This window comes from Malaclemys terrapin, chromosome 18 (genome assembly GCF_027887155.1).
Source record: "Malaclemys terrapin pileata isolate rMalTer1 chromosome 18, rMalTer1.hap1, whole genome shotgun sequence".
Lineage (NCBI taxonomy): Eukaryota > Metazoa > Chordata > Testudines > Emydidae > Malaclemys > Malaclemys terrapin.
This window is the reverse complement of record NC_071522.1, coordinates 13,179,307-13,203,421: the sequence shown is the minus strand read 5'-3', so window position 1 is coordinate 13,203,421 and position 24,115 is coordinate 13,179,307. Positions and strand designations below refer to the sequence as shown.

At 43.2% G+C, this 24,115-nt stretch overlaps 3 protein-coding genes across 8 annotated transcripts in view; 1 reads left to right on the top strand and 2 right to left on the bottom strand.

Annotated features, from left to right (window-relative positions):
* The window catches only part of LOC128825689 (S-adenosyl-L-methionine-dependent tRNA 4-demethylwyosine synthase TYW1-like), a 132,767-nt gene extending 129,820 nt beyond the window's left edge, over positions 1–2,947 (bottom strand). Inside the window, exons 1-3 of one of the 2 annotated variants that reach the window (XM_054008410.1) lie at positions 2,629–2,947; positions 1,741–2,048; positions 699–841 (exon numbers count right to left, since the gene is read on the bottom strand). In XM_054008410.1, coding sequence (XP_053864385.1) covers positions 699–841; positions 1,741–1,810 — 213 coding nt within the window. In that variant the 5' untranslated portion in view covers positions 1,811–2,048; positions 2,629–2,947. The remainder of the gene's footprint in view (positions 1–698; positions 842–1,740; positions 2,049–2,628) is intronic. The other variant, XM_054008411.1, reaches the window with a different exon arrangement.
* Positions 2,948–3,167: 220 nt separating this feature from the next.
* On the top strand, positions 3,168–10,328 carry SBDS (SBDS ribosome maturation factor). The gene is made up of 5 exons (XM_054008418.1): positions 3,168–3,385; positions 6,016–6,145; positions 7,301–7,501; positions 8,404–8,568; positions 9,323–10,328. Exons 1-5 carry the CDS (start codon positions 3,258–3,260, stop codon positions 9,449–9,451), a joined length of 753 nt encoding a protein of 250 aa, XP_053864393.1. The 5' UTR covers positions 3,168–3,257; the 3' UTR covers positions 9,452–10,328.
* A 1,598-nt stretch (positions 10,329–11,926) lies between these two features.
* LOC128825690 (merlin-like) overlaps positions 11,927–24,115 on the bottom strand; it is a 31,214-nt gene continuing 19,025 nt past the window's right edge. For all 5 annotated transcript variants that reach the window (XM_054008416.1, XM_054008413.1, XM_054008415.1 and 2 more), the window contains 9 exons: positions 23,256–23,330; positions 21,890–22,003; positions 21,264–21,386; positions 20,090–20,307; positions 19,041–19,143; positions 17,823–17,950; positions 15,248–15,398; positions 14,327–14,536; positions 11,927–13,075 (listed from right to left, as the gene is read on the bottom strand). In XM_054008416.1, coding sequence (XP_053864391.1) covers positions 13,040–13,075; positions 14,327–14,536; positions 15,248–15,398; positions 17,823–17,950; positions 19,041–19,143; positions 20,090–20,307; positions 21,264–21,386; positions 21,890–22,003; positions 23,256–23,330 — 1,158 coding nt within the window. In that variant the 3' untranslated portion in view covers positions 11,927–13,039. The remainder of the gene's footprint in view (positions 13,076–14,326; positions 14,537–15,247; positions 15,399–17,822; positions 17,951–19,040; positions 19,144–20,089; positions 20,308–21,263; positions 21,387–21,889; positions 22,004–23,255; positions 23,331–24,115) is intronic.

Below are 24,115 nucleotides of genomic sequence, written 5' to 3'. Positions count from 1 at the left end.
TTGGTGAGCTCTAGCAAATGTAACAGTGATAAGTTTTAGAGTTACCACTGGCCCATAAAAACAATCAAACTAGCATCCTCTCATTTAAATAAGCCATGTTACTGTAATCTGATCTCACACTATAGGGTGTGACTTGATCATAGCAGGTGTCTGAAGACATGCCTTCCTCCCATCCCACATATCTACACACTTACCCACACACACAACTGAATATTTTATGAGGGAGTTTTTACCCTCTTGACAGGCGTAATCCTGCTCCTAGTGAAATCATGGAACTTTTATCATTAACTTCAATGGGAACAGGACTTACTTCTCAAATATCTGGTGTTAGCAGCTGGCAGAAACAGGATTTGAAAAAGTGCTGGCCCAGTCCAGAATGGCAAATCTTCTTCACATAATAAACAGAGGTGATTATGTGAGATCAGTTCACATGTCGCTTACAAGGCAATAAAATATTCAACAGGTATGTTTTTGTTATATTTCTAACACACGTCAAGTATTATGATTTTCGAGGATGCCAAACCACATTTAAACTTTAAGAAGTTAGAACTTGCACATGGCCTAGAGTGGACTACACTGAAATGAAATGCCACACTCCCACACCAAAGGAGGATACATTTCAGTAGTGGGTTAAAGGATTACTGTTGTATACTCCCAGTTGAAAGAATATAAATGCTAGAATTGTGAGTCTCACTTACCTGCTTTTTGGCTTTGGTGGCAATGAACTGAAAGCAGATCCAAATACCAATGCCAAAAGCCGCACAAGAGTAGATGTAAAACCTGTTTAGCCATATGGACATCAGATGAGTGTAGAAGTAGCTCCAAGTATCCACTGATGCATCTAAAATGAGAATAAATCATGACTGCCCTCTTCCAACTCAGCAAAAGCAGCAGCAGTTTCCTTCATCATCAATGTAGCAGCAGAAACAGCATCCTACACCTCTCCCGTTCCTCACTGCTCCCAATCACACACACACCTTCCCTTTGTGGAGTTTAGATACATTCAGCTGCCTGTAATTAACACCCTTGAACCCTGGCTGAAAATTAACACCCAAAAGCCAACATTAGCTGGCTCAGAGGTGTTTCCCCAGGGGCACCACTGGAGAAAGGCGCAGCACTAATTCAGGGTTACCTTTATATTATTGTTTCCTACATTTCTCGGATACTAACAGATTTCACTCTGGGTGTTTCCATCAGAGACATGTTCCAATCTCATTTCTATTTGTAAAGCCAACCTGCACTCGAGTGGTCCCAGCAGCCCTAAGGTTTCAAGATATTGGTCACAGGGGTCACCCCTTCTAGGCTTGGCACTAATTTGACTCCTTTTGAAAAGAATAAGCAACTGAGTGTGCGTTGCACGCAGACCTAACAGTAGCAAGCAAGTGAGCCCGTTCCCACCTTGCTGGGAGCAGCAGGACAACAGCTTATTCCTGATGTGTTATGGTTAAATCAGTTTTCAGAGTAGCAGCCATGTTAGTCTGTATCCGCAAAAAGAACAGGAGTACTTGTGGCACCTTAGAGACTAACAAATGTATTAGAGCATAAGCTTTCGTGGGCTACTGCCCACTTCTTTGGATGCATAACATATTATGTTAGTCTCTAAGGTGCCACAAGTACTCCTGTTCTTTTTGCAGTTAAATCAGTGTCGTTTCAGTTTAATAAGAGATATATCCTCTGTCAAGGCACTAACTACAACGATCCCCTAAAAATCATCAGGTCTCTCTACACAATAGTACTTACCCATGGCATGAGCGTCAGCACAAGCAGCCAGGATAGTTAGGACCTGAAACACCAGCCAAAAATTCAGCATTCCAGAGCGTGATGTGGCAATTTGCAGCTACCCTTCTGCGTTTTAGGTAACAAACTTAACTAGGACAGAGAAATCCCCACGAGCTCCTGGGGGCAGCCATGCTGTTTGCAGAGGGATGCTGGGAGTCTGGGCGTTTGTTTTTTCCCCTTCCTTCCCACTTCACTTTATAGATTGCTGATGATGAAAAGGAAGCTATACAGAGCTCAGGGCTGGTGTGGCGGTGTTTTCTTCCTCGTGCCTAGAAAACAAAAACACACGCGATCACAAACACTCTAAACATTTACAATCATAGAAAAACAATCTCTCAGACGCAAAAACATCAGAAAGGCAGTGCAACTTCACCGGGCTAAGGAAATGCGATACTAACCTAATACAGCAAAGACAATCACGGGAGGCGGGAGCGCCCGATCCTACAGATACACCCCACACGCAATCGCATAGAAACAGAATACCACGAACACAGTCACAGAAACACACTGAAGCACGGAGCAGAAACTCAGCCCGCCAGGGAAACACACGCTACAAAACCACACAGAGTCAAGCCACTCTCAGCCCCTTCTCACCCACAATCCCGGGAGTACAGTCACCCCCGGGAGCATGTCACTCGTATTGATGAACCCCACCCAGTAGCCATTTGCATCCATGCCCCAGAGAAGGGAGACACACGGCCCGGAAGACACGGTGATGGGCGCGTGGGTTTGGCAGTAAAACTGCGCGGAGTGGGTGAACTCCCGCGGCGGGGACTGTCTCGGGCCCCTCCACAGCACCCTGTCCGGGGACGGTGCTCCGTGCATAGCCCTATTGCGAGGCACTAATACCCATCGCGCGCTCAGATGCATGAATACTCGTGGAGCTGTGGCCCGTTGGGGTCTGGTATGTGGCTCAGGGGGTGGCCCGGTGTCCTGCCCCCCCGCTACGTGGGGCTGAGGGCAGGCACAGGCGTGTTTCTCTCTGGGCGGCCCCCGGTGCCCACAAGCCAGGGGAGCCGTGCACGGGGCAGGGGGAGATTTGCCCCCCACTCACATCGGCTCAGGGCCCTGCTTTCAAACCGCCCCTCTCCCGGGGGGCCCAGGTCAGCCCCCCACGCAGGGTGCCACGGCGCTGGGAGAGCCCCGAGCCCGGGTGCCGCGGCCTGGCGCTCTCCCCGCGGGGAAGACTGGTCCCCTGCGAGGGGGAACTGACCCCACGCGCGAGGAGAAGTAGCGCGCGCGCGCACACCCACCCCGCGCGCGCTCTTCTCCCTCTGTGGCCGCTGCCCCGGAACCCTGGATTCCCGGGCCTCGTTTCCCCGCCCGGACGCCTTTCGGCGGCCCCCCGAGCCGCCTGTTTCCGGAGTTGCGCTGACGTCACAGGAGGAGGAGGCGGCGGCTAATAACAGTGGCGCAGCGCTGCTTGTTGACAGACCTCTCAGCCGCCTGACGGGCCCCGGGCTCCCTGCACCGCCGCCATGTCCATCTTCACCCCCACCAACCAGATCCGCCTCACCAACGTGGCCGTGGTGCGCACCCGGCGCGCCGGGAAGCGCTTCGAGATCGCCTGTTACCGTAACAAAGTCATGGGCTGGCGGAGCGGGGCGTGAGTACAGGCCGGGGCCGGGCTGCAGGGGCGGTAAGGGGCTGGGGAGAGGGCGGGTGCTAGGGCGGGGGGGATGGGGAGGAGGGAGATATGGGGTAGGGCGTGGAGGGGATGTGGGGGGGCTTGGGGCAGGGCTGGGGGGTGGTAAGGGGCTGGGGAGAGGGCGGGTGCTAGGGCGGGGGGGATGGGGAGGAGGGAGATATGGGGTAGGGCGTGGAGGGGATGTGGGGGGGCTTGGGGCAAGGCTGGGGGGTGGTAAGGGGCTGGGGAGAGGGCGGGCACTAGGGTGGAGGAGGGAGATATGGGGTAGGGTGTAGAGGGAGTGTGGGGGGGCTTGGGGCAGGGCTGGGGGCGGTAAGGGGCTGGGGAGAGGGCGGGCACTAGGGTGGAGGAGGGAGATATGGGGTAGGGTGTAGCGGGGATGTGGGGGGGCTTGGGGCAGGGATGGGGCTGGGGAGAGGGTGGGCGCTAGGGGGATGGGGTAGGGGTGGCGGGAGGAGGGAGAGATGGGGTAGGGCGTGGAGGGAAGATGGGGGAGGTCTGAGGCAGGTGCAGGGCTGCTGGGAAGAAGGGGAGTCTTGTGCTGGGCCAGGAGGGGGGTGAGGGTCTGAGGACATTTGAGGGGTTGGGGTGGGACCCCCTCGCTAGGGGGTTTCTGGAGGGGAGGAGATTCTGCTATCTGAGGGCTGGGACGGAAGGGGGTGCGTGCCCCAGGTGGTGCTGGGAAGTGCCTTATCTAAATAGGTGCCTGTCAATGGACCAGGCCAGGACTCACCCGTACCCTACTCCTCTAGCTGGTGCTAACACTTACAGAGCAGAGGTAACTTGCCCTCATCCCACTCGAGGAGGGATTCCCACCCAGGTATTGGGGGAGCTGTTTGCAGCGTGTAGGGAAGCTAGGAGTCAGCCCTGACCTGCGTTACTGACAGAGGGTCTGAAAGCACCTACTCTGTCTACTTGCTCTCATTCAGGAGTAAACATGGCCTTAGTTTCCTGTAACTAAGCATGGTCTACACTCAGGCTATGTCTACATTACCACTTATGTCAGTATAAGTCAGCCCCTGAGTGACATAAGTTGCATGGACCTAAACACTGGTGTGGACAGCACTATGGCAGTGGGAGAGCTTTTTCCACTGACATAGGTGCTGCCGCTTGTTGGGAGTAGATTAACTGAGTCGATGGGAGAGGTCTCTCCCGTCTGCTTAGAGCGGCTACACTATAGAGCTCACAGCAGCACTCTCTAGTGTAGCCATAGCCTTAAAAGTTAGGCTGAGGTAGCTATATTAGTCAGGGGTATGAAAAAACACACCCTTGAGTGCTGCAGTTTTGTCAATGGAAGAATGCTTCTATCAACCTAGTTACTGTCAGTTGGGGAGGTGGTGTTCCTGCATTGGTGTAGGCTGCATATATGCTACGGGGTTATGCCAGCGTAGTCTCCTGGATCCTCCTTGCATCTTTCCTTGCCCTTTGAAGGTATCTTCACACCTTTAGTTTATTTGCCTTAACTTTTCTAAATGTCCTCCTCCTCTCTGCATGAGGAAGTGTCCCTCCTTTGAAACTGTAGCTCCTTTTCTTCTTGTGGATGTTGTTTTACTTCAGGATTTAGAAATAAACTCTGTTGCCACTGCCAGTTTTTACTGCTCTTATCTGGAAAATATTGATCTGTTTTGTTTGTTGCAATGTTTGTACAGGGGCTTGCAGTTGGCAGTGCTTGTTTTATGTTTCTGCACCAGTAATGTTGAAGAGGCAACAGCAGTTTGAGAATAAAGTCCTCTCCCTGCAGTAACTATGAATCAAAAACTCCCATTTCATATGTCTTTCTCTCTGGGACTTATATTATCCCTATCAGCATAATGTTTGAATGCCTGTTGAGAGCCTTTTATATTTCATTGTCTCAACCATGTTTTTTCTTTAGCTTCTCTGACATAGCTAAGGGTTTAACTTTGAAAAAAATCAAAGACTAGTCCCACAAAATTAATATTTTATATGTCATATTTGGAGTCCTAAAGGAACATTAATGACTGCACAGACTTAACTAGCCATTGTTTAACCCCAGCATCTAATTTTTTTTTGTGAAAACCAACTCTTAAAGGTTGACATTTTTAAAAATTCCAGTGAAAATAGTTCTCTATAAACAAAAACATTCGGCAGTCCATGCAATGCAAATGTTTCAGCATCGAGAACCAAAATATGAGACCGACTTAATTGATTTTCATGGTTCCAGCTGCAAGAAGTGATTGAAAGTAAACAAGCAGTATAAACTAGAGGAAATGTTAAAATCCTTTCCTTTTTAATAACCAACATGGTGATAGTAATCTAGGAAGGAAATTTGTTTCTCATTTAAGTCCCTTGATGGTGTCCTCTTAAGAAGTTAGTAATGAATTAACTACTCCATAAAGCTACAAAAGGCATCTTCATGTTGTGTTAGATAGAGTTAGGTTTACGGAGGGCCCCAAATAGCATTCCTCCTGGGGAGAAGGTCCGATAGCTGCCCACACTCAAGTTCCCAGCTTCCACTAATTGGTGCCCTAGCCTCAGATGCAGAGTAGGGGGCCACAAGACTACTCCCTGCTAGTTAATGCTATGATTGCATGTGTTTTCTAATTGTGAATACAATTGTTATTTACCAGTGAAAAAGACATTGATGAAGTTCTACAGACCAACACAGTATTTGTAAACGTCTCTAAAGGTCAAGTTGCAAAGAAGGAAGATCTCCTCAAAGCTTTTGGAACTGATGACCAAACAGAAATCTGCAAGACGGTAGGTCCTCTATACATGAAAGCATAGAGTTAACACACCTTATTGTGAATCACAAAAGACTCTAGCCTTCCTCCATTAAAATTTAGCTAAACTGAATATCCATCTGTTAATTGATGCTGTTAGAGTTTAATGACTTTTCTAGTATATTACTTATTTTGTTTTTTCTGTTATTGATCACAGTTTTGGGTAAACATATTTTTCCCTTCTCTTTGGAAATAAAGTGGTTTAAAATCTGTGGTCTTCAGCAACACCACTTTGTGCTTGTCATGTGTTCCTCACAGATCTCGTGAGCAAAGCAGGGTCATATCAGATCAGTAGACTGATAGGGGATGTCCATGTAATGCCTAGTTGTTATAGGCAGGTATGTTGCTGATTCAGTAAAGGATACTTTTCCCTTTCAGTCACTACTGAACCAGCTTCCTGATGGGGAGGGAAGGAGCATTCTTCTTGATATCTGATCTTTCTAGTGAGATATTTATAAAACTGAGTTCTGACCACTTGAACTTTTTATATAGCATCATTAGGATGCATTGTCCTTTACAGACATGTCAAAGCAAGGTCACCGTCCCAAAGAACTTTAGCTAGACCAATTCCTAATGTAAGATAGGGATGGAGGAAGAAATGTAATAAAGTTTTATTTCACAAGTGTCTTGATCCAAAAGATTTTTTTTTGTTATATTGGTCTATTTATAATGTAATAGGAATGAGTGGGGATGAATAGTAAATCTGCATTTTTAATCAAACAAGATATTCAGTAATGCTGTTTGTTTTGAAATAGTTTCAGTGTTCAATAAACCTGTTACATTTTTATTTTTTTGGTCCCCTTGTTGGTACACTTATATAAACTGTTAACTTCATTTGTAGGATTTGACCCTTATCTGAAAAACACTAGTTTCCTTTTTATAGTTTAATGAGACAAGCATTACACTTTTGCATAAGGTTGTTTTTTTTTGTATTATGAAAAAATTCTAGTGTTATACTTGACATGCTGCAGAATAACCTAGTCAAGTTAAAGATATATACACAAATTAAGCTAAGACATACTGTAATTGTTACTTTGAAAACAAGTCAATAACTTTCCCAGAGCTATTCTTCAGTCAAATATGTATTATTACTATTGAATATAATTTTTCATTCTTGATTAATCACTTCTAGATTTTAACAAAAGGGGAGTTGCAGGTATCTGACAAAGAGCGACACACACAGTTGGAGCAGATGTTTAGAGACATTGCAACTATTGTCGCTGAGAAATGTGTGAATCCTGAAACAAAGAGGCCATACACAGTAATCCTTATAGAAAGAGCCATGAAGGATATCCACTATTCTGTTAAACCAAACAAGAGCACCAAACAGCAGGTCTGTATCAGTTCCCAAAAATTCTGTTTTCACTTAAAATAATTTTTGTATATAGTTTCCTTATTAACATCCACAGGAGTCACTTGAACCTAAATCTAAGGATGGTAAGTGAGCATTGTTTGACAGACAAAGGTGGCATAGGAGCTGAATGTTAGAAAGAAACACTTGTATTCTGAAACTTTGTAGTTTGGTTTGTATCTGCCCACGAAAGGGAGGAAGGAAACTAACTACAGATTTCATAGTAGCAGCCGTGTTAGTCTGTATCCGCAAAAAGAACAGGAGTACTTGTGGCACCTTAGAGACTAACAAATTTATTAGAGCATAAGCTTTCGTGGACTACAGTTTCACTCTATATGCATCCGAAGAAGTGGGCTGTAGTCCACGAAAGCTTATGCTCTAATAAATTTGTTAGTCTCTAAGGTGCCACAAGTACTCCTGTTCTTCTAACTACAGATTATTAAAACAGCAGCAAAGTTGGGTGTAAAACAAAAGCAAGACTCAATGCTTATGCTTTCTTCTTACCTCCTGTGGTTCAGTGGGACAGTGTGTTTATCCTTAATTTTTTGAATGTCCTGACTTTTTTATAGTTTTGATATAACCGCCTTGTTTAACATTTCCTGCTTTTCTGACACCTTAAGTCCAATTCCAGCAATACTTTATTGAGAAGATCTGCCTTTTCATGTTAATCAGTTCTGATTGGAATATACCAAACATATTCCTGGAGAATTCCAGTAGACGGTACCAAGGAATGTTTCTGGAGCATCTATAAGCAGTTGTAAATAATGCTAAACCTGAGTGTGGGATATGGTGCTATGTAAATAACAAATGAGCATATGCATGGTGTCAAGTATCAGGGGTAAATGAGCATATGTGAATTTCATTTGTAGTTAATGTCTCTGCAGGCTTTGGAAGTGATCAGACAGTTAAAGGAGACTATGCAGATTGAGCGGGCTCACATGAGACTGCGGCTTATTCTCCCAGCAAAAGAGGGCAAGAAGCTAAAAGAGAAGCTCAAACCACTGATCAAAGTTATAGAGAGTGAAGACTTCGATGAGCAGTTAGAAATTGTAAGAATCTAGTTTCTATAGTCAATTTTTCTACATTTAGTTGTGTTCTTTTGAAGGCTACATGTAAAACCTGTGTTTGGGTTAGCTGAAATTGTAATTTTGGGTTTTGGGTATTGTTTTGATTTTTTTTAAATTCTTCATGGTCTTAGTGACTGCTTTCAAGCCTTTAAAAGGCTCAGGACTGTCAGAACACTTGCCTGAGAAATGAGTTCTTGACTCAATCATCTACCTGTACCCATATTTGTTGTAGAATTGCTGGCTCAAACTTTAAAAAGTACAATGCATCACTGCTAAAAGTTGCTGTGTTTAACTTCTTCCTTTTCTCATTTTGCCAGTCCCCTATATGTTAGGATGGTAAATTTTAATTGTCTTACAGTGCAAAACACATGCACCATATCTTACTGCAATTCAGTTCTGACCGTACTGTAACTTATTTAAAAGGTATTCCACCAAAATAACTATAAATTAAACAAGATCTGTAATTAGTAATACTTTGGGCTACTTACAACAGACTGGGCTTCTTCTGCAATTTCACTGCTGTATTATTAGCAGGTTGAGCATTGGCAGGTGGAGCTGCAAAACTCCCTCAAACAAAAGATGGATCCATGTGGATTGTTTAAATATAAGCTTTTAGGGAGGTGGAAAAGTTTTCTTAACTCCTAGTGGGTCAGTCATCTCTGTATATTAAATGTCCATAGGAGAAAAGGACAGTGTTGGCTAAAATCTTCACTGACTGATATGTAAAATGTTTCAGGTGTGCCTCATTGATCCAGGCTGCTTCAGGGAGATCGACGAACTGATCCGGTGTGAGACTAAAGGGAAAGGCTCGCTCGAAGTGCTCAGTCTGAAAGATGTGGAAGAAGGAGATGAAAAGTTTGAATAAAACCCTTCCACCAACATCACTTTTGTGGCAAACACTATAAAGAGGCAGAGTTAGGCCACCTCATTCTGTTAAGGTTTTTGTTTTTCCAACCTATTGCTGCCAAATAATTGCTGTCACTAGCTCTATTTGGGATTATTCCAGGCCATGTTTCCTTGCATTTGTCTGGGTAACAAGTGCCTTTTAATAAAGAGGTGTTTGAGTGTTCGATTTGCACTAAGCATAAAGTTATAGGACTTAACAGTGAAAGGCTATACTAGCTTTGTTTTGGGTATTGATTATATTGGTGTTCATCTGCGCCAAGCCCTTTTCCCTTTAATTTAGTGCTGGGTGGAAGGCTGCATCTATCCCAGAGCTGTTTATTGCGTATGAGGAGAAACATGCACAGACAAAAGAATTAAATGAAGTGTCACTCTTAAAACAGTGCATTGAGTTACTGTGTATATTATTAACCTTGTTTAATGGCAGCATTAAACATGAGTGACCTAGACTGCCACATGCTACTGCTAGAGAAATTTCACTATTTGTAAATAGACCACTCTTATATATTTTATTCATGGGATACATGCAAAATATACATCCTAACCTGGAGAAAAGTGTTCCCCTAATTCATTCTTTCAACTGTTAAATGAATTATAATATATATAAAGTATTTTATAGGATCTGGCACTAGTGTAGTGGTCCTTTATGCTTCTGTGAGGCTGAAGCTGTGCTCCCAAAATATGCAAAAATTCACTACTAAAATAAACCTGATCTAGACTAGGTAAAGGAATCTGCTCCTTGAGATAGAGAAGCTCCCAGCGTACCTTAGTTTTCCCCTGCTGGACTTGTATATGTTCCTTTCCTTATCCAAGATAAAAGCCAAAATGCTTTAAACCTCTCTAGTATCTTCATGTTCAACCCTTTGTGTGTCTTGCTGATGTCCACACGCACTTTCTACCACCCCACCTGCTGCAGAAGAGACAGCACTCTAAACTACTTTGTTAAAATTACAGTACAGTTTTTCAAACAAGATAGTATATGAATAATGCAGCTAAGCAGCTCCAAGAGATGTATTCATACTTCCTGAAGGAGAATACACAATAGAGGGGAAAGAGTAAATGATATTAACTTGGCCTACCCATCCATGGATTGTTCAAGGATAAACATGGAGTTTAAAGGGAGCCCTTGGCATTAAACATCAACTTCTGTGACAGTAGTATGATGCAGCAAAATATGCATTAGTTGTTTGGTACCATTTCTGTTTCCTAGTTTAGGGGATGAGCCAGTACTGTGGTCACTTGCTGCCTCCTAGAGGGAAGTGGCATATGTATTTTGTGACAGGTGTCAGCTGTCCACTGATTTGATGCATACAGTTTCTGTGAAGACCTAGATGATGATAGCAATATCTGTTTGTTGTAGTTATAAACTAACACACAAGTACCTAGCAAAGCCCCTCTGTGCCCCTCTCAGGAATTTACCTCCCCTTTAGTTTGACAGCCTGAGCTTGTTCATGGGTCAGATTGCAGGGGAGGCCAATAAGAAATTTAAAAGTACTTAAACTCCAATGCAACTTAAGTCCCACTGATAGGCAGTGGGATATGGGTTCCTTAGTCATTAAGCATTTTGAAAATTGAAATTACCTGTGTGATTTTACTGCCATGTCTTCTTATATGGACATACATTAGACTAAGTGGCTACACACAAACTATACTAGTACAGTTAAGCTGGCACATTTCCCCATGTTGATAAGCCATTGATTGTGTGCTCATCTTTGAGATGGTTGAGCACCAAAGATACTTATCAGTATCAATATCTCATTGAGATTAACTGGGCAATTCATTACTCTCATCTAGTGTTTTGGGTTGCCTGCAGCTTCAGCCATCACTGCATCCATAATGATTAGAGCGGTTTTTCTTTAGGGATAAAGCTTAGTTTCTGAAGAGCAAACTTGGGAGCTTGCAGGAGAAAGAGGAGTTGCATAATTTAGCAGAATCCAGTTCACAAACTTGCTGAGGGGAGTCTATTTCCATGTAAAGCCTTCTCTAGAATTTGGGTGAATTGTTCAGGTTTTTTCTTAGTAGAGGGAGTTCCTTTTTGATTTTTTGTAATTTATGTACAGTTGGTTTGTTTAGTATTTATGGGTCAGGAAGAATGGCTGACAATATCAAAATAAACCTTATTAAAGTTGACTAGCCCATGTGTTGACTTTCAGCTCTACTTCAACTAACACCTGTACTTCCTTGCACCGTGTTTTCCTGAATATGGATACAAATCAATTTCTTTTCCAGAAGATACATGTAGAGGTTTTAATTGTCAACTTGCTGTTTAGAGGATAAGCAAGTTAAGTGAGGAAGTAGAGATGAAGACTAGTAAAGAAGCACATGTAGTACACCTACCTTGTCAGTGCTCAGAGCTGAAAAACTTTCAGTAGTTCATGCTCTGCCTTTAAAGCTAAATCCAAGCAATATATACATACACATTTAAAAAGCTGACAGCTAGAAGGAATTGAAGCTTTATTCAATATACTTCAGATTTTTAACTTATAGGAGTAGATGTTTATGAACATTAACATCCATTTTTACTCTGTCCTGCATGTTCAACATATTTTAGCTACAATTTTGTATTGTCTACTTCCATAGAAGTCTGTATGAAGATCTCAGTTAAATATACATTTAATGCACAACATCCTCAAGTATAAAGTGGTTCTACTGATAAAGTAGATGCTGGGTGGTAGATACCATGTTTAGTCTTCATCAGAGACGAGTCCCTCTTTAGCAGATACCAGTTAGGTGTCCTTTGTCTCTAGTACTTAAACTTCTCTGAGCCAGTAAGTTATGCAGTCTTCTACAGGTGGCAGCAACAAAGGTATTCCACACTATCACAAAAACCATATAGAAACAGAAGCCTTGCACTTCCACACTAAGGATTCATTCATATCTCCATGAGACATCAAAATAGATGTATTAAGACCTACAAAAAAAGCCTGTCTAGCTCTTCATTCTAAATTTAGGATTGGACTGTAATAGAAATACAAGTCAAGTATGTGGACAGTCTTATGTTTAGGGATAAGAAGTGAAAAATGTTCTGTGGACTAACTATGCTGAAACAGGCTTTAGAAGTGTCCCACCAGCTGCTAAGACTTAAAAACACAAAGTCATGTGTGCTCTGTGTAAATTTTTTTATAAAAGCAGGAATTTTCCTAAACATCTCCTCCTCCCCCAGTGTGTTCCACTGACTATTTGCTACTCTTCGCTTTAAAAGGTCCTGCATTTCAGCGGTGCTCTGTAGTTTAAAAAGCACTTTAGGATAAAAGGCATTTTAAATGTAAAATGTTCTCACGAAACACAAATGATGTAACTTGGCTCCTATATTATTTCACGTTTGCCACTATGAAAGATGCTTGTCATTTTCAGTGCTACAGGCATACGCTGCCTCTCTGGACACTGAGCAGCACCACACTCTCATTACAGGATATGTTTTGATGCTGACATCAAGTAGCTAAAGGTATGTAGTGGTTTTGTGTAAGTAACTTGTGGCAGCCAAATGGATTACTCTGAAGTTCTGCCTATTCACTTCTTGATGAAAGCATTACTGAATTGCAGAGACGCTTCAAATGTAGATCACGTCCGAGTCTTGCTGCTGAACCTACGTGCAAATCAAAGAAGTTATTTCCACCCTAAAGTTCTGTTTAAGCATATGAGTGGGAGCCAGGAATTCCTTAGCTCTTAAGCCTGGCTTTGACATCAACTGTGGCCTTGAGGAAGTCACATCAAAATTGCTTGACTTTTTTTCCTGTCTTCCCCATGGAAGTTTTCACACTGATAGACATTACTTTGCGGTTTGGATTCGGTTTTCTTAAAACAATTACCTTATTATTTGCATTAGGAAGATGGTGCTTCTGTCCAACCGCATTGGACTTTGTATCTTACAATTCTATGCCTACAGTCTGCAAGTTAAGGTCATGTGACAGTCTCTAGTGATTCTGAAAAATCTTTACCATAAATATACAAAGCACAGCTCAAGTTTATTGATCATAGAATAGAAACGCTTGCCCTAGCCTCATTCACAGACAAACGTTCCTTTAAACCTCCAGTTAGTTCACTGGCAACCAGCACAATTAGTAGTGCATAAATAAAGTTACTTGTTGGTAACTGTTCAATAACAGTTGCCTGCCCTTAAACCAGTCTCACATTCAGAACAGGATTCCTACACCCCTCCAATCCTCACTCCAGTTAGTCAACTCTAGAAGCAGACTGAGCTTTTATATCCCCCCCCCCCCCCCAATGTATTCACTCGCCTGGAAGGAGCCAAGCATACAAGAACACAGGGTCTCCCTCATGGACCCACACAGCACTGGTGTGAAACAGCTGATAGAGAGGTGGTGTTCTATGACCATTGCCACATAAGAGCTGAATTGTAGGCAGTCTGGTCAATTTCTGTTACTGGTATCTTATTACCTGCCCCTTAATGCTGAAAGTTAGGTTTTCACAGCCATAAATACTAGTGCAGAAGGGAATCATGTTTTAAACTGCTGATGCCAGCACTGAGGACATATTAATTTACTTTCAAGCTTGGTCAAACTATAAAGAAAATACAGCTATTGAATACAAATCCTCTTGTTGTCTAACAGGATTTATCTTTCATTCATATTCCAGCTTTGATCACAGGTGGAATGGAGTCAGCTGATCTCATCCTAGCCCCTGTGATGCCCATCTTACAAGCTGCCTTAAATGGCATGAAATTGAAGGACTAGAATAACTAGCAGTCCTTCACAGTTTGGGATTGAGGGGCACTGGCAGAGTTGGGTGGAAGAAGCTTGCCCAAGCTATTAATGCCTTACTTTCACAAGCACTAAATTCATTCACATTTTGGGAAAATACGTATAAATCCCATTACCTTTATAATCTGTTTTCTAGTTCCTGTCCCCACATTGCTGGCAACCAAGGTATTTGTTTGAAAAGTTGACTTTTCCATGGGCACTGTATGTTGATTCTTGTTGGTACATGGCCAGCTGCTTGTGGAATTTAATGGATAAGCTGGGAAGGGCTTTCCAAGATTTATATCCAACAAGTCTCCAGCTCCAAAGGTTTTCATCCATGAGGGAGCCTTTAAAGGACAGAATATGTGAAATAGTGTTCTCACTACATCAACTCACGTTAAGCCAAAGGCATAAATACATGGACCTGAAATTATAGGAGACTTCTCTCACCCAAGCCTCCCTTTTTCGTCTCTAATGTGTGTTACTCTAAGTCTAAGACAAATTTCTACTAGGTTTGGAGAAATCTGGAAGGGCTGGGGCCTATTACTGTTGCACTGGTCCAGAAAGGGGCTCGAAAGTTTGTTTGCTAAATCACAAGAACCTAGCATAAAAAGCTGACTTTTCTCTCTCTCTCACACACACACACACACACACACACACACACACGACAATTATGCCACATTTAACTGTTTTGAGCTTGCAAGAGCTTATTTTGCCCAACAGCCTTCAACCTTTATGGGACTCTTCCTGGGAGCTCACAATCTTTGACTGTTGTACATTTGAGGGGATTCCTCCCATAAAACGCTTCCAGCAGAAAATGCCACTTTTAATGTCTCCAGACCCACTTTTCACATTTTATTATCAATAGAGAGAGTGAATGTGTGTTTCATACCAAAATATGAAGTATATATTTAGCATATGCTTTTAGAAACATTATAGGGATTCTAATGTTCCTTTGTTTATGGTATTAACTGAACCTTCTATATTTATTAGTTTCTACTGCATGAGTAAGCTTATCTGTTATTCTTATTATAAAACCTATATTTAGGGTTACATACATTTCCTATTGAACGATCCAAGGATCCAAGAACTTCATTCCAGTGAGAGTAGAGCCCATTTTGTTTTTCCTCTAGTTTCAGTGCATGGATTTCTGACTTCAGCTCTTTCAATCGATCTTCAAATTTTTTGCTCTTTTCCAAGTAATCTAACCTGCAAGCCACACAGGGAGAGAAGACGACAAAATATGAATCTAATTAGCCAGTGGTAGCTCTAAAGGACAAGTGCAGAGTCCTGCAAGTAGGACGGAAGAATCCCATTCACTGTTACAGACTAGGGACCGAATGGCTAGGAAGCAGTTCTGCAGAAAAGGACGTAGGGGTTACAGTGGACGAGAAGCTGGATATGAGTCGACAGTGTGCCCTTGTTGCCAAGAAGGCTAATGGCATTTTGGGCTGTATAAGTAAGGGCATTGCCAGCAGATCAAGGGACGTGATCATTCCCCTCTATTGGACATTGGTGAGGCCTCCATCTGGAGTACTGTGTCTAGTTTTTGGGCCCCACACTACAAGAAGGATGTGGAAAAATTGGAAAGGGTCCAGCGGAGCGCAACAAAAATGATTAGGGGGCTGGAGCACATGACTTATGAAGAGAGGCTGAGGGAACTCTGATTGTGTTTAGTCTGCAGAAGAGAAGAACGAGGGGGGATTTGATAGCTGCTTTCAACTACCTGAAAGGGAGTTCCAAAGAGGATGGATCTAGACTGTTCTCAGTGATACCTGATGACAGAACAAGGAGTAATGGTCTCAAGTTGCAGTGGGGGAGGTTTAGGTTGGATATTAGGAAAAACTTTTTCACTAGGAGGGTGGTGAAGCACTGGAATGGGTTACCTAGGGAGGTGGTGGAATCTCCATCCTTAGAGGTTTTTAAGGTCAGGCTTGACAAAGCCCTGGCTGGGATGATTTAGTTGGGAATTGGTCCTGCTTTGAGCAGGGGGTTGGACTAGATGACCTCCTGAGGTCCCTTCCAACCCTGATATTCTATGATTCTAAAGGAGGGTTTTGTAGTTTTTACATTCATCTATTTTGTAATGGCAATTTGTAAGAAATTTTCATTCATAGCTTCTAGGGCAAAACCCATCCCCATTGTAAATCCACTTATCTTACATCAGAAATTAATTTGACACTTGAAGTTATTCAATTGACAGTCAATAACTTCATCCAATTTGTATTTTATTTATTCTGATATTTGCTCCAAATGGGCCTGGACCTCTGTTCTCCAATTGTTTCATTACAGGGAAAGGCTTTCAGTGACCCTGACTTCTCTTTCGTTGTCATTACATTCATTCTGAACTGCTGACAGCACCTGCAGGAAGTTTACAGATTTGGGTCTGCTTGCGGAGGGAGGTTTGCTTTAACTGGGAGAAGTCAGAACAAAGGGGAATGGTTAGAAATGGAAGCTCAGGCTATGGGCTGCATGGGAAACCTGTGAAGACATTTACTTCCAGATGATCACAGCAAGACCTGCTCCCTCTCAACTAGAAATCCAGCAGTCACACACAGAATCTCCTGTTAGGTGTTATTAAACAGTCGGAGAACCAGCTTTATATAGGAATCTGCAGAATCATAGAGGGTCCCACAATAGGTATAGGTAAGACCAAGTCTGTCTACATCCATCTGTTGTCTCTTGTCTTCTATTTAGATCATAAGCTCTTTGGGGGCAGGGACCATCTGTTTGTTTTGTGACTGGACATTGCCTAGCACAATGGAGTTCTGGTCCATGGCTGGGGGTCCTAGGCACAACAGTGATGCAAATAATAAGTGTACTAGCTCCTTGCATTGTCAGCTAATGTACTATCAGAACATTAATGCATTTCAATCAGTCAGATACTGATACTGCTGAAGTTATTTGGCTCCATATGGGGGTATCTGGGCTGTGATATACAGGAAGTTAGGCTAACTGACTAATGGGCTCTTCTGACGATAAACTCTATGAAAGCATAGCATACTTCATAGTGCATGCGGAGTGAAAGCTTTTTTTAAAAAAGAGTGAGTCTTGCCACTTTATGTCCATTTGCCCACAATGCAGCTTATAAACCATTTTTAACATTCAAGATAGCGGCAGAACCAACTTGATACTCTCCAAGATCTGTGTTGGCAAGCAAGTGTAATATCTAGGAACATTTTGAATAGTCTTTTGGTAGATTTTAAAGCCACTTTTCACAGGAATGTAGGAAAGACCATAACAGAACAATGGTTCCCCTAGTCCAGTATACAGTCTACAATGGGGCAAAGGAAAGGAAAGCCCTCTCAATGCACCAGTCAGTTGTTTCCATCCTCCTGCATACTCATATCAGAGCATAGTGCTTTGCCCCTAGACAATGTATTCCTTTAAATCCCAGATCTCTGTATTCTTCATGGCTAGATGCCAAGAAAACATCTTTTCTCCTTCTAAAAAGCTAATGTGTTACAGAGCTGATGCTATTACTTCTGTATAAGGCAATCACCCATATGTATTGTGGGGAACAATCCTGCACTGATAGGAGGATACATGAGGAGACATAACAGGTATTTTCCACCTCTAATTTCTCAGGTTAAGACTCCCTAGTTTATTTACATCTTAGGAGTGTTCCAGTACCTCTCTCTTTCTATCTCAAAGGACAGTCTCTTCAGATCTACATCTTTTAAATCCATCTTTACAGATCCTTTGTCAAAGTTGACATCTTTGGTGTCAGCAGGTGAATGATGAGGATACCGGGCCACATGCTAAAAGATGCAAGATAATCAAAAAGAGTTTGATCCATTAACAATACAATTAGAACATTTGTTTTTAATTTCAAGTATATTTCTAGCTTCTACAAAAATCTCACACGCGGTCTCCAAAATTGATGTCTTCCCATTGATTCTAAAGATGGCTGTAGGCATTCGTATCCCTTTCCTCCCTGGCTGGCTGGCCCTAAACAAATCTTTTTGAAATAAAATGTTAGCCTTCAATGAAATACATTACAATGCATACAGACTGTGTGCCAATGCGAGAGAAGCATCATGGCTGGAATGTTTCCCATCTAGTTTTTAAACTTTGTGGATATCACAGAGAGTGCAGCATGTGCATAGATTGGCTTCGGATTAGTGGCATTTGCTCCTGGCACCTCAGGTCACAGTGGCAAATACTGCTTCTGTGCAAGCCCACAGCTTTACTTTAAATACAGGCCGGGAGGAATAAACTTTCATCTTATCCTGTTATGCTCACAAAAATAAAAGCTAAAGTACTGAGGAGTCTGGCACTTTTGAAAATGGGACTCGGACGCTTTTGAAAATTTTACCCTAAGTTGCTTGCCCTAGTTCACATAGTGACACAGTGGCAAAGAACTGAGTAGAACCTGACTGTCCCAATCCTCTGTTTTGACAATGCAGATTCCCTCTTTTGCTATACTGGAGCATACAAAAGAAGTTTGAAGCCGCAGACAAGTTTTCATCCACAAAGCTCCTTTTCTGAGCCCTTCCTAAAGTTCTCTCAATGTCACTCAGTTTCCATATTTCACTTCTGTCAGTACGACATCCAGGTATCCTTAAATTGCAAACATCTCTGGGTACTGTGTATGCTACGTGATTAACAGTGATGGTGATAGATAGATATTCCTTAAATTGTCATGATATGTTAAAATTGTGAAGTCCAAAGACTGCAAAGTACAAAGAGGTTATAAATACATCAGCTTGGTAACAAAGTGTCTTGAGCAAGCTTCATGGATAATGTGGATTTACTTGTTAGTTACATTGTATCTACATTTAAATGATGATTGGTTATTTGTCCACTCTCCAATAAAGTGCTGCCCAGAATGTAAACTGGGTAACTTACAAGATAATTAAGCTTAGTTACATCCAGAAGTTTCTGCTTTGCTTTTCGTTCAGCTTCCCTGGCTTCATGCAGATCCTGTTTTAGATGTTCAGCTTCTTTGGCTCTGTCAGACAAACATATTGTGAATGTTAGGTGGTAGATTTCAAATATGTGGCAACACACTGAGTTCATACACCTAGCTTGTTTCCTGAGAGACATCTGTTAGCCTTTGAAATAATCTCCATAGGTGAAAGCCTGATTGCATGGGACATTGTAAACTGGACAAAGCACAAGAAGAGGTGATTGTGGGAACAGTCGTGCATTAGCTGGCTGATTTAATAGATCTTTTCTATCTCTAATTCCTATGGGCCCAGTTTTGCACCCATTGTCTTGTAATCTCTGGGCCCTCAACCATTATCTGACATCAAAGATCCTCTTTGGGATACTTTTCAGACAAGCAAGTGCTCCCTGTTTTGGGAAAATGTTGTTTAACACCATACTAGCATAAGTAAAGTGCCATCAGGTACCAGCGTGATAAGAACTTTACAAATACCTGTAACAACAACAACCAACATGAGGCACGCCCTGTATTTTAGGATAGCACTGAGCCCTCGCATTCTATACATGTGCAAACAATAGAATATACATAATCTACAACAGTGTCTATATTAAGTGCATTACACTGAGCTAGGAACCCCATAATAGAATTCTGCAAACCGCTTATAAGTTTAAACTCCTCTAATTAGCATGGTTCTAGCATTCACAAGGCTTTAAATTTAAGTTTAGACTCTCCATTAGTAGCCCTCAGTCTTTCGATAATGCTAAGGAGGAGTGGCTGCATAGTTACAGTTAAAACTCTACAGCGGAGGATGCAATTTTTGCTAAAATTTCTGGCACTAATTCCAAATTCACTGGTACAAGGTGGGAATGAACAAGATGCACAAAGCTGTGAAGTGTCACCTGGGGAATTCCTCCTTCCACACGTAAACTCTAGGAAGATAGTCCCACAGTATATCCACAAGTGCCATGGCTGACAGATGCCACCCACCAGACCCACGAGCAAATCTAACCTTCGATCCGACTCTTTCACCAGTTTTACTGCAATCAGCTCTGTCTCCCGCATCTTCTGCTCCATCAGACGCTTCTCCTCCTTGGTTTTCAGTGCTGTGATCTCCAACCTCTGCCGCTCTTGCTCAGCTTCTGCAGCATTCTGGGCCAGCAGTTTGGCCTCTTCTTCTGCAATCTGAGCTTTCTCGGCCAGCAGCTCTGCTGTTTCCTGGGACCGGAGCTAAAAAGAGACCGGATTCATCTTAGCTACTATGATGCAACATTTAGAAAGGAAAAATAACTAGAGTCAGCTTAGAGCAGGAGGTCTTTCCCCTGCAGATCATAATAATGTTAACCCTTAACATACCAAGGATCATTATATTCGTCCTTAGCCCTCTTTTCTAAGGGCCTAGAGCCAAGTAAACATTTCCAGGATGTCTAGTCTCCCTCTGCTCCAGTATTCTTGCCTTCCACTCTCCCTCACTCCTTCCACCATATAAGACCTCTCCTCCTTTACTCAGCACTGGACTAAGACATCTCCCAAATGGGCAGAGCCTAGTGAACTCTGCCTGCCTCCTTTCAACTACCAGTCCCACCTGCTACCGGCTTCTCCACAGCTTCAGTTCCTGATGCAGCCTGCTTTCCTCTCCCTCTGGCTCCAGGCCTGAACAAGGTGTTGGCAGAAAAATCAGGGGGAAGTGGGTGGTTCCCAGCAAATGGAGACTGGGGGCAGACCTGGCTCCCTGCAAGAGTGCAAGCATGCCCTGCGTCCCAGCAAATCTCCTTCCTTCCCTTAACAATAAATGTGCCTCAGGGCACATCTACACTGCAATAAGAGACCTGTGGCATTGCCGTGGCTGGCCCAGGTCAGCCAACTCAGGCTGCAGAGCTAAAAATTGCAGTGTCAATGTTTGAACTTGGGCTGGAACCCAGGGTCTGAGACCCCATGAGGACAGAGGGTCTCAGAGCCTGTGTTCCAGCCCGAGCCGGAACAGCTACACTGCAATTTTTAGCCCTGCAGCCTGAGCCCTGTGACCCAGAGTCAATTGACCTGGGCTCTGAGACTCCGTCCCATAGGTTTTTAATTGCAGTACAGACATTCCCTCAGTGTCCTAGCTAACGCCACAGGAAAAGGAGCTAATAAATCTGGACTTCGCCCAAGGCCAGATGACATTCACAGACTACTGCAATGCTCACCAGTGCCTCGTTGGCTTGCCTGGCTTCATCTTCCATCTGGAAGAGGCGCCTTTCCAGCTCTTCTTTGGCTCGCTCTGCTTCTTCTCGGAGCTGCTTCTCCCTGGCCAGCCTTTGAGTCTCCATCTGGAAAGATAATGAGTGACGCTCACCGACTGGGACTGCAAAGCAAACTGGGTAAATATTTCTAGAGAACTGAAAGCTGTCCAGCTGCTGCACGGCTATCTGCCACTATCAGGGCATCTTGCAAATTGCCAGGGCAGTTCATCTGTATTGAATCCGACAGCTGGTGAGCCTGGTTATTTAAAAGTGCTGTCCATATGGAGCACTTGCGCAGGTGTAGTACAAAGGGAGGAGTGACACATGAGCATCCCTCTACCGCAGATACCACCCATGCACAACACACATACTGTATCCTCTGACATTCCACACCTCCCACAGCTGCTCATGTTCTCATTTCCTCCACATGCATCAACACAGACACCACTGAGAGCGCGCACACACACACACACACACACACACACAAATTCATCTCTGCTCATGATATGAACAAGTAGGGTGAAGAATAACGTATGTGTAGTGAATGGAATAATAAATACTTTCAGCAACAAGGAGCAGAAGGAACCTACTTTTTTTCTAGCCTTTTCCTCCCTGGCCTGAGCTTTCATCTGCTGGATCTCGATGGAGTCCACTTTTCTCCTTCTCATGAACAAGTCATGGTTTCCAATGCACAACTGTAAAATCTGCAAAAGGCAAAGCAATTGCAACACAAGTGAGTTGCAGTGAGCTGGGTGAAGAGCACCGCACAGGAATGCAAACACATCTCCTACGTGCAGGCGAACTTCAGAGTCATCAGGAGCTAGCAATTCCTCCCCCTCCAATAAAAGTGACAATTGGTTTTGTAGGTTTCTAGCCTAGCAAGTCAAGGTAAGGCACATCTTTAGTCAGCAAATATATGATTTGGACAGGTTCAGAACAGGCTGAAAGTCTCTTTCCTTATTCAGTCACCTTCTCTGGCACCAATTTCTCCTCCAGTTCTGCTGGTGTAAGAGAGGTAAATGGAACTAGTCGGGGTGGGGGCATATGAGGGAGAAGAGCAGTAGTGGCATGGCAGGTCATCTGCAGAAGACCCTCCACAGGTGCATAATAAGATGAGGGCTCTACAGGTTGGGAAAGGATATGGTTAGCTAGGAAGAGGACTGAGCCAGTGTCTTCCCCCATCAATCCCAAAGGGATATTTCAATGAAAGATAATGGCAACCCAGTCAGCAGTATCGTATGCTGCTTCCCTTTCCTTGTTGTTCCTTGAGGAAATGAGAATCCACAGAAGCACCGCTCCTGAGGAAGCAAAGGGGGCATCATGCCTTCCCACAATGCCCTAGCCTTAGATCTGCAGGATTTCCCTGTGGCTCTCTGGTCTTTTGCACAGTTGGCGAGTCTCCTCCCATGCCCATTCTAAAAAAAGAGGGCAAAGTCACCCACAAACAGAATAATTTGGAGAAAAAAGCAAGTGTTCAGACAGACAAAGTTTCTTGGTCCCTGGGTGGGTTCTCTCATGTAGGGCACAATATGGTACACCGGTTTCTCTCATTAATTTTTATAAAATAAAATTAATGGAGATATCCCATTCCCTAGAACTGGAAGGGACCCTGAGAGGTCATCAAATCCAGCCCCCTGCCTTCACTAGCAGGACCAAGTACTGATTTTGCCCCAGATCCCTAAGTGGCCCCCTGAAGCATTGAACTCACAACCCTGGGTTTAGCAGGCCAATGCTCAAACCACTGAGCTATCCCTCCCCCACACACTTCTTTTTTTTTTTTACTAAATCACTGCAACACTAATTTTTATTATGGCTTTAGGCCTCTTAAGTACCAATACTCATGACACACATGACCATGGCGGTATTCTGAGAATAAGATTTCTCATTCTGATATCAATCAATGCAACAGAATTGTTAGTATATTCAGATTTTTTAAAAGAGCAGCAGCCCACTTACCAGTTTGTTCACTTTGAGCTGTGAGGAAAAGAATTTGAAAACTTCTGCTTTTTTATCAAGAGGTTTAATAGTTAGCTGGAAAAAAAAAGGAAGCAGAAAAGACTGGATCAATAAAAAGCTGAAACTACTGAATACTATTTCTACAGCAGACAATAACGAACCCACACCTATGTGAAAGTATTATCCCCAGCATAGAGGGGAAATTGAGGCAAGCCGTTAATGATTGCTTGAGACCTCAGAGAATCAGAGCCAGAGTTGGGATTAGACAACAAGAGTTCTTGGTTTCCAGTCCTGCAATCAGATTGCTAAGGGATTTTAGAAGTTGAAGCTGCCAGCAATGGGACCAGTTAGTGCCAGCTGTGACAGTGGCTTTGTGATGAACTGGATTGAGGCCATCAAATTCAATAGTCATCATTATAACGAAGTTATTATTAATCTCTACAAGTTGTCTTTTTAACAAATTTAATACTCCAAGCCTGCCCTTGTGAAGTATCCAACACCTCTCTGGTTAGGGTGACCAGATGTCCTGATTTTAATCAGACAGTCCCGATTTTTGGGTCTTTTTCTTATATAGACTCCTATTACCCCCCACCCCGATTCTTCACACTTGCTGTCTGGTCACCCTAACTCTGGTTATAAACCAAACAAACAGGAAATACACAACAAAAGGCCTGAAGGATAAAAACTGGACATCAGGACCTGTTCATGGAACTTTGCCTTATTCAGAGTCCATCTCCCAAATTGTTTTCTGAGGAGTAAGTGAAAAAGGGCTATATTGCCAGGGGGCCAGCACAGTGTTTCACTTCCTATGTTGAATTCAACTCAATAGTACAATAAAAGCAGCTCCCTTCTTTTAGATC

Coding starts and splice junctions, on each gene's coding strand:
- SBDS (XM_054008418.1), top strand. CDS start 3,258: ATGTCCATCTTCACCCCCACCAACCAGATCCGCCTCACCAACGTGGCC. Junction 6,146..7,300: donor AAACAGAAATCTGCAAGACG/GTAGGTCCTCTA, acceptor AATCACTTCTAG/ATTTTAACAAAAGGGGAGTT. Junction 7,502..8,403: donor ACAAGAGCACCAAACAGCAG/GTCTGTATCAGT, acceptor ATGTCTCTGCAG/GCTTTGGAAGTGATCAGACA.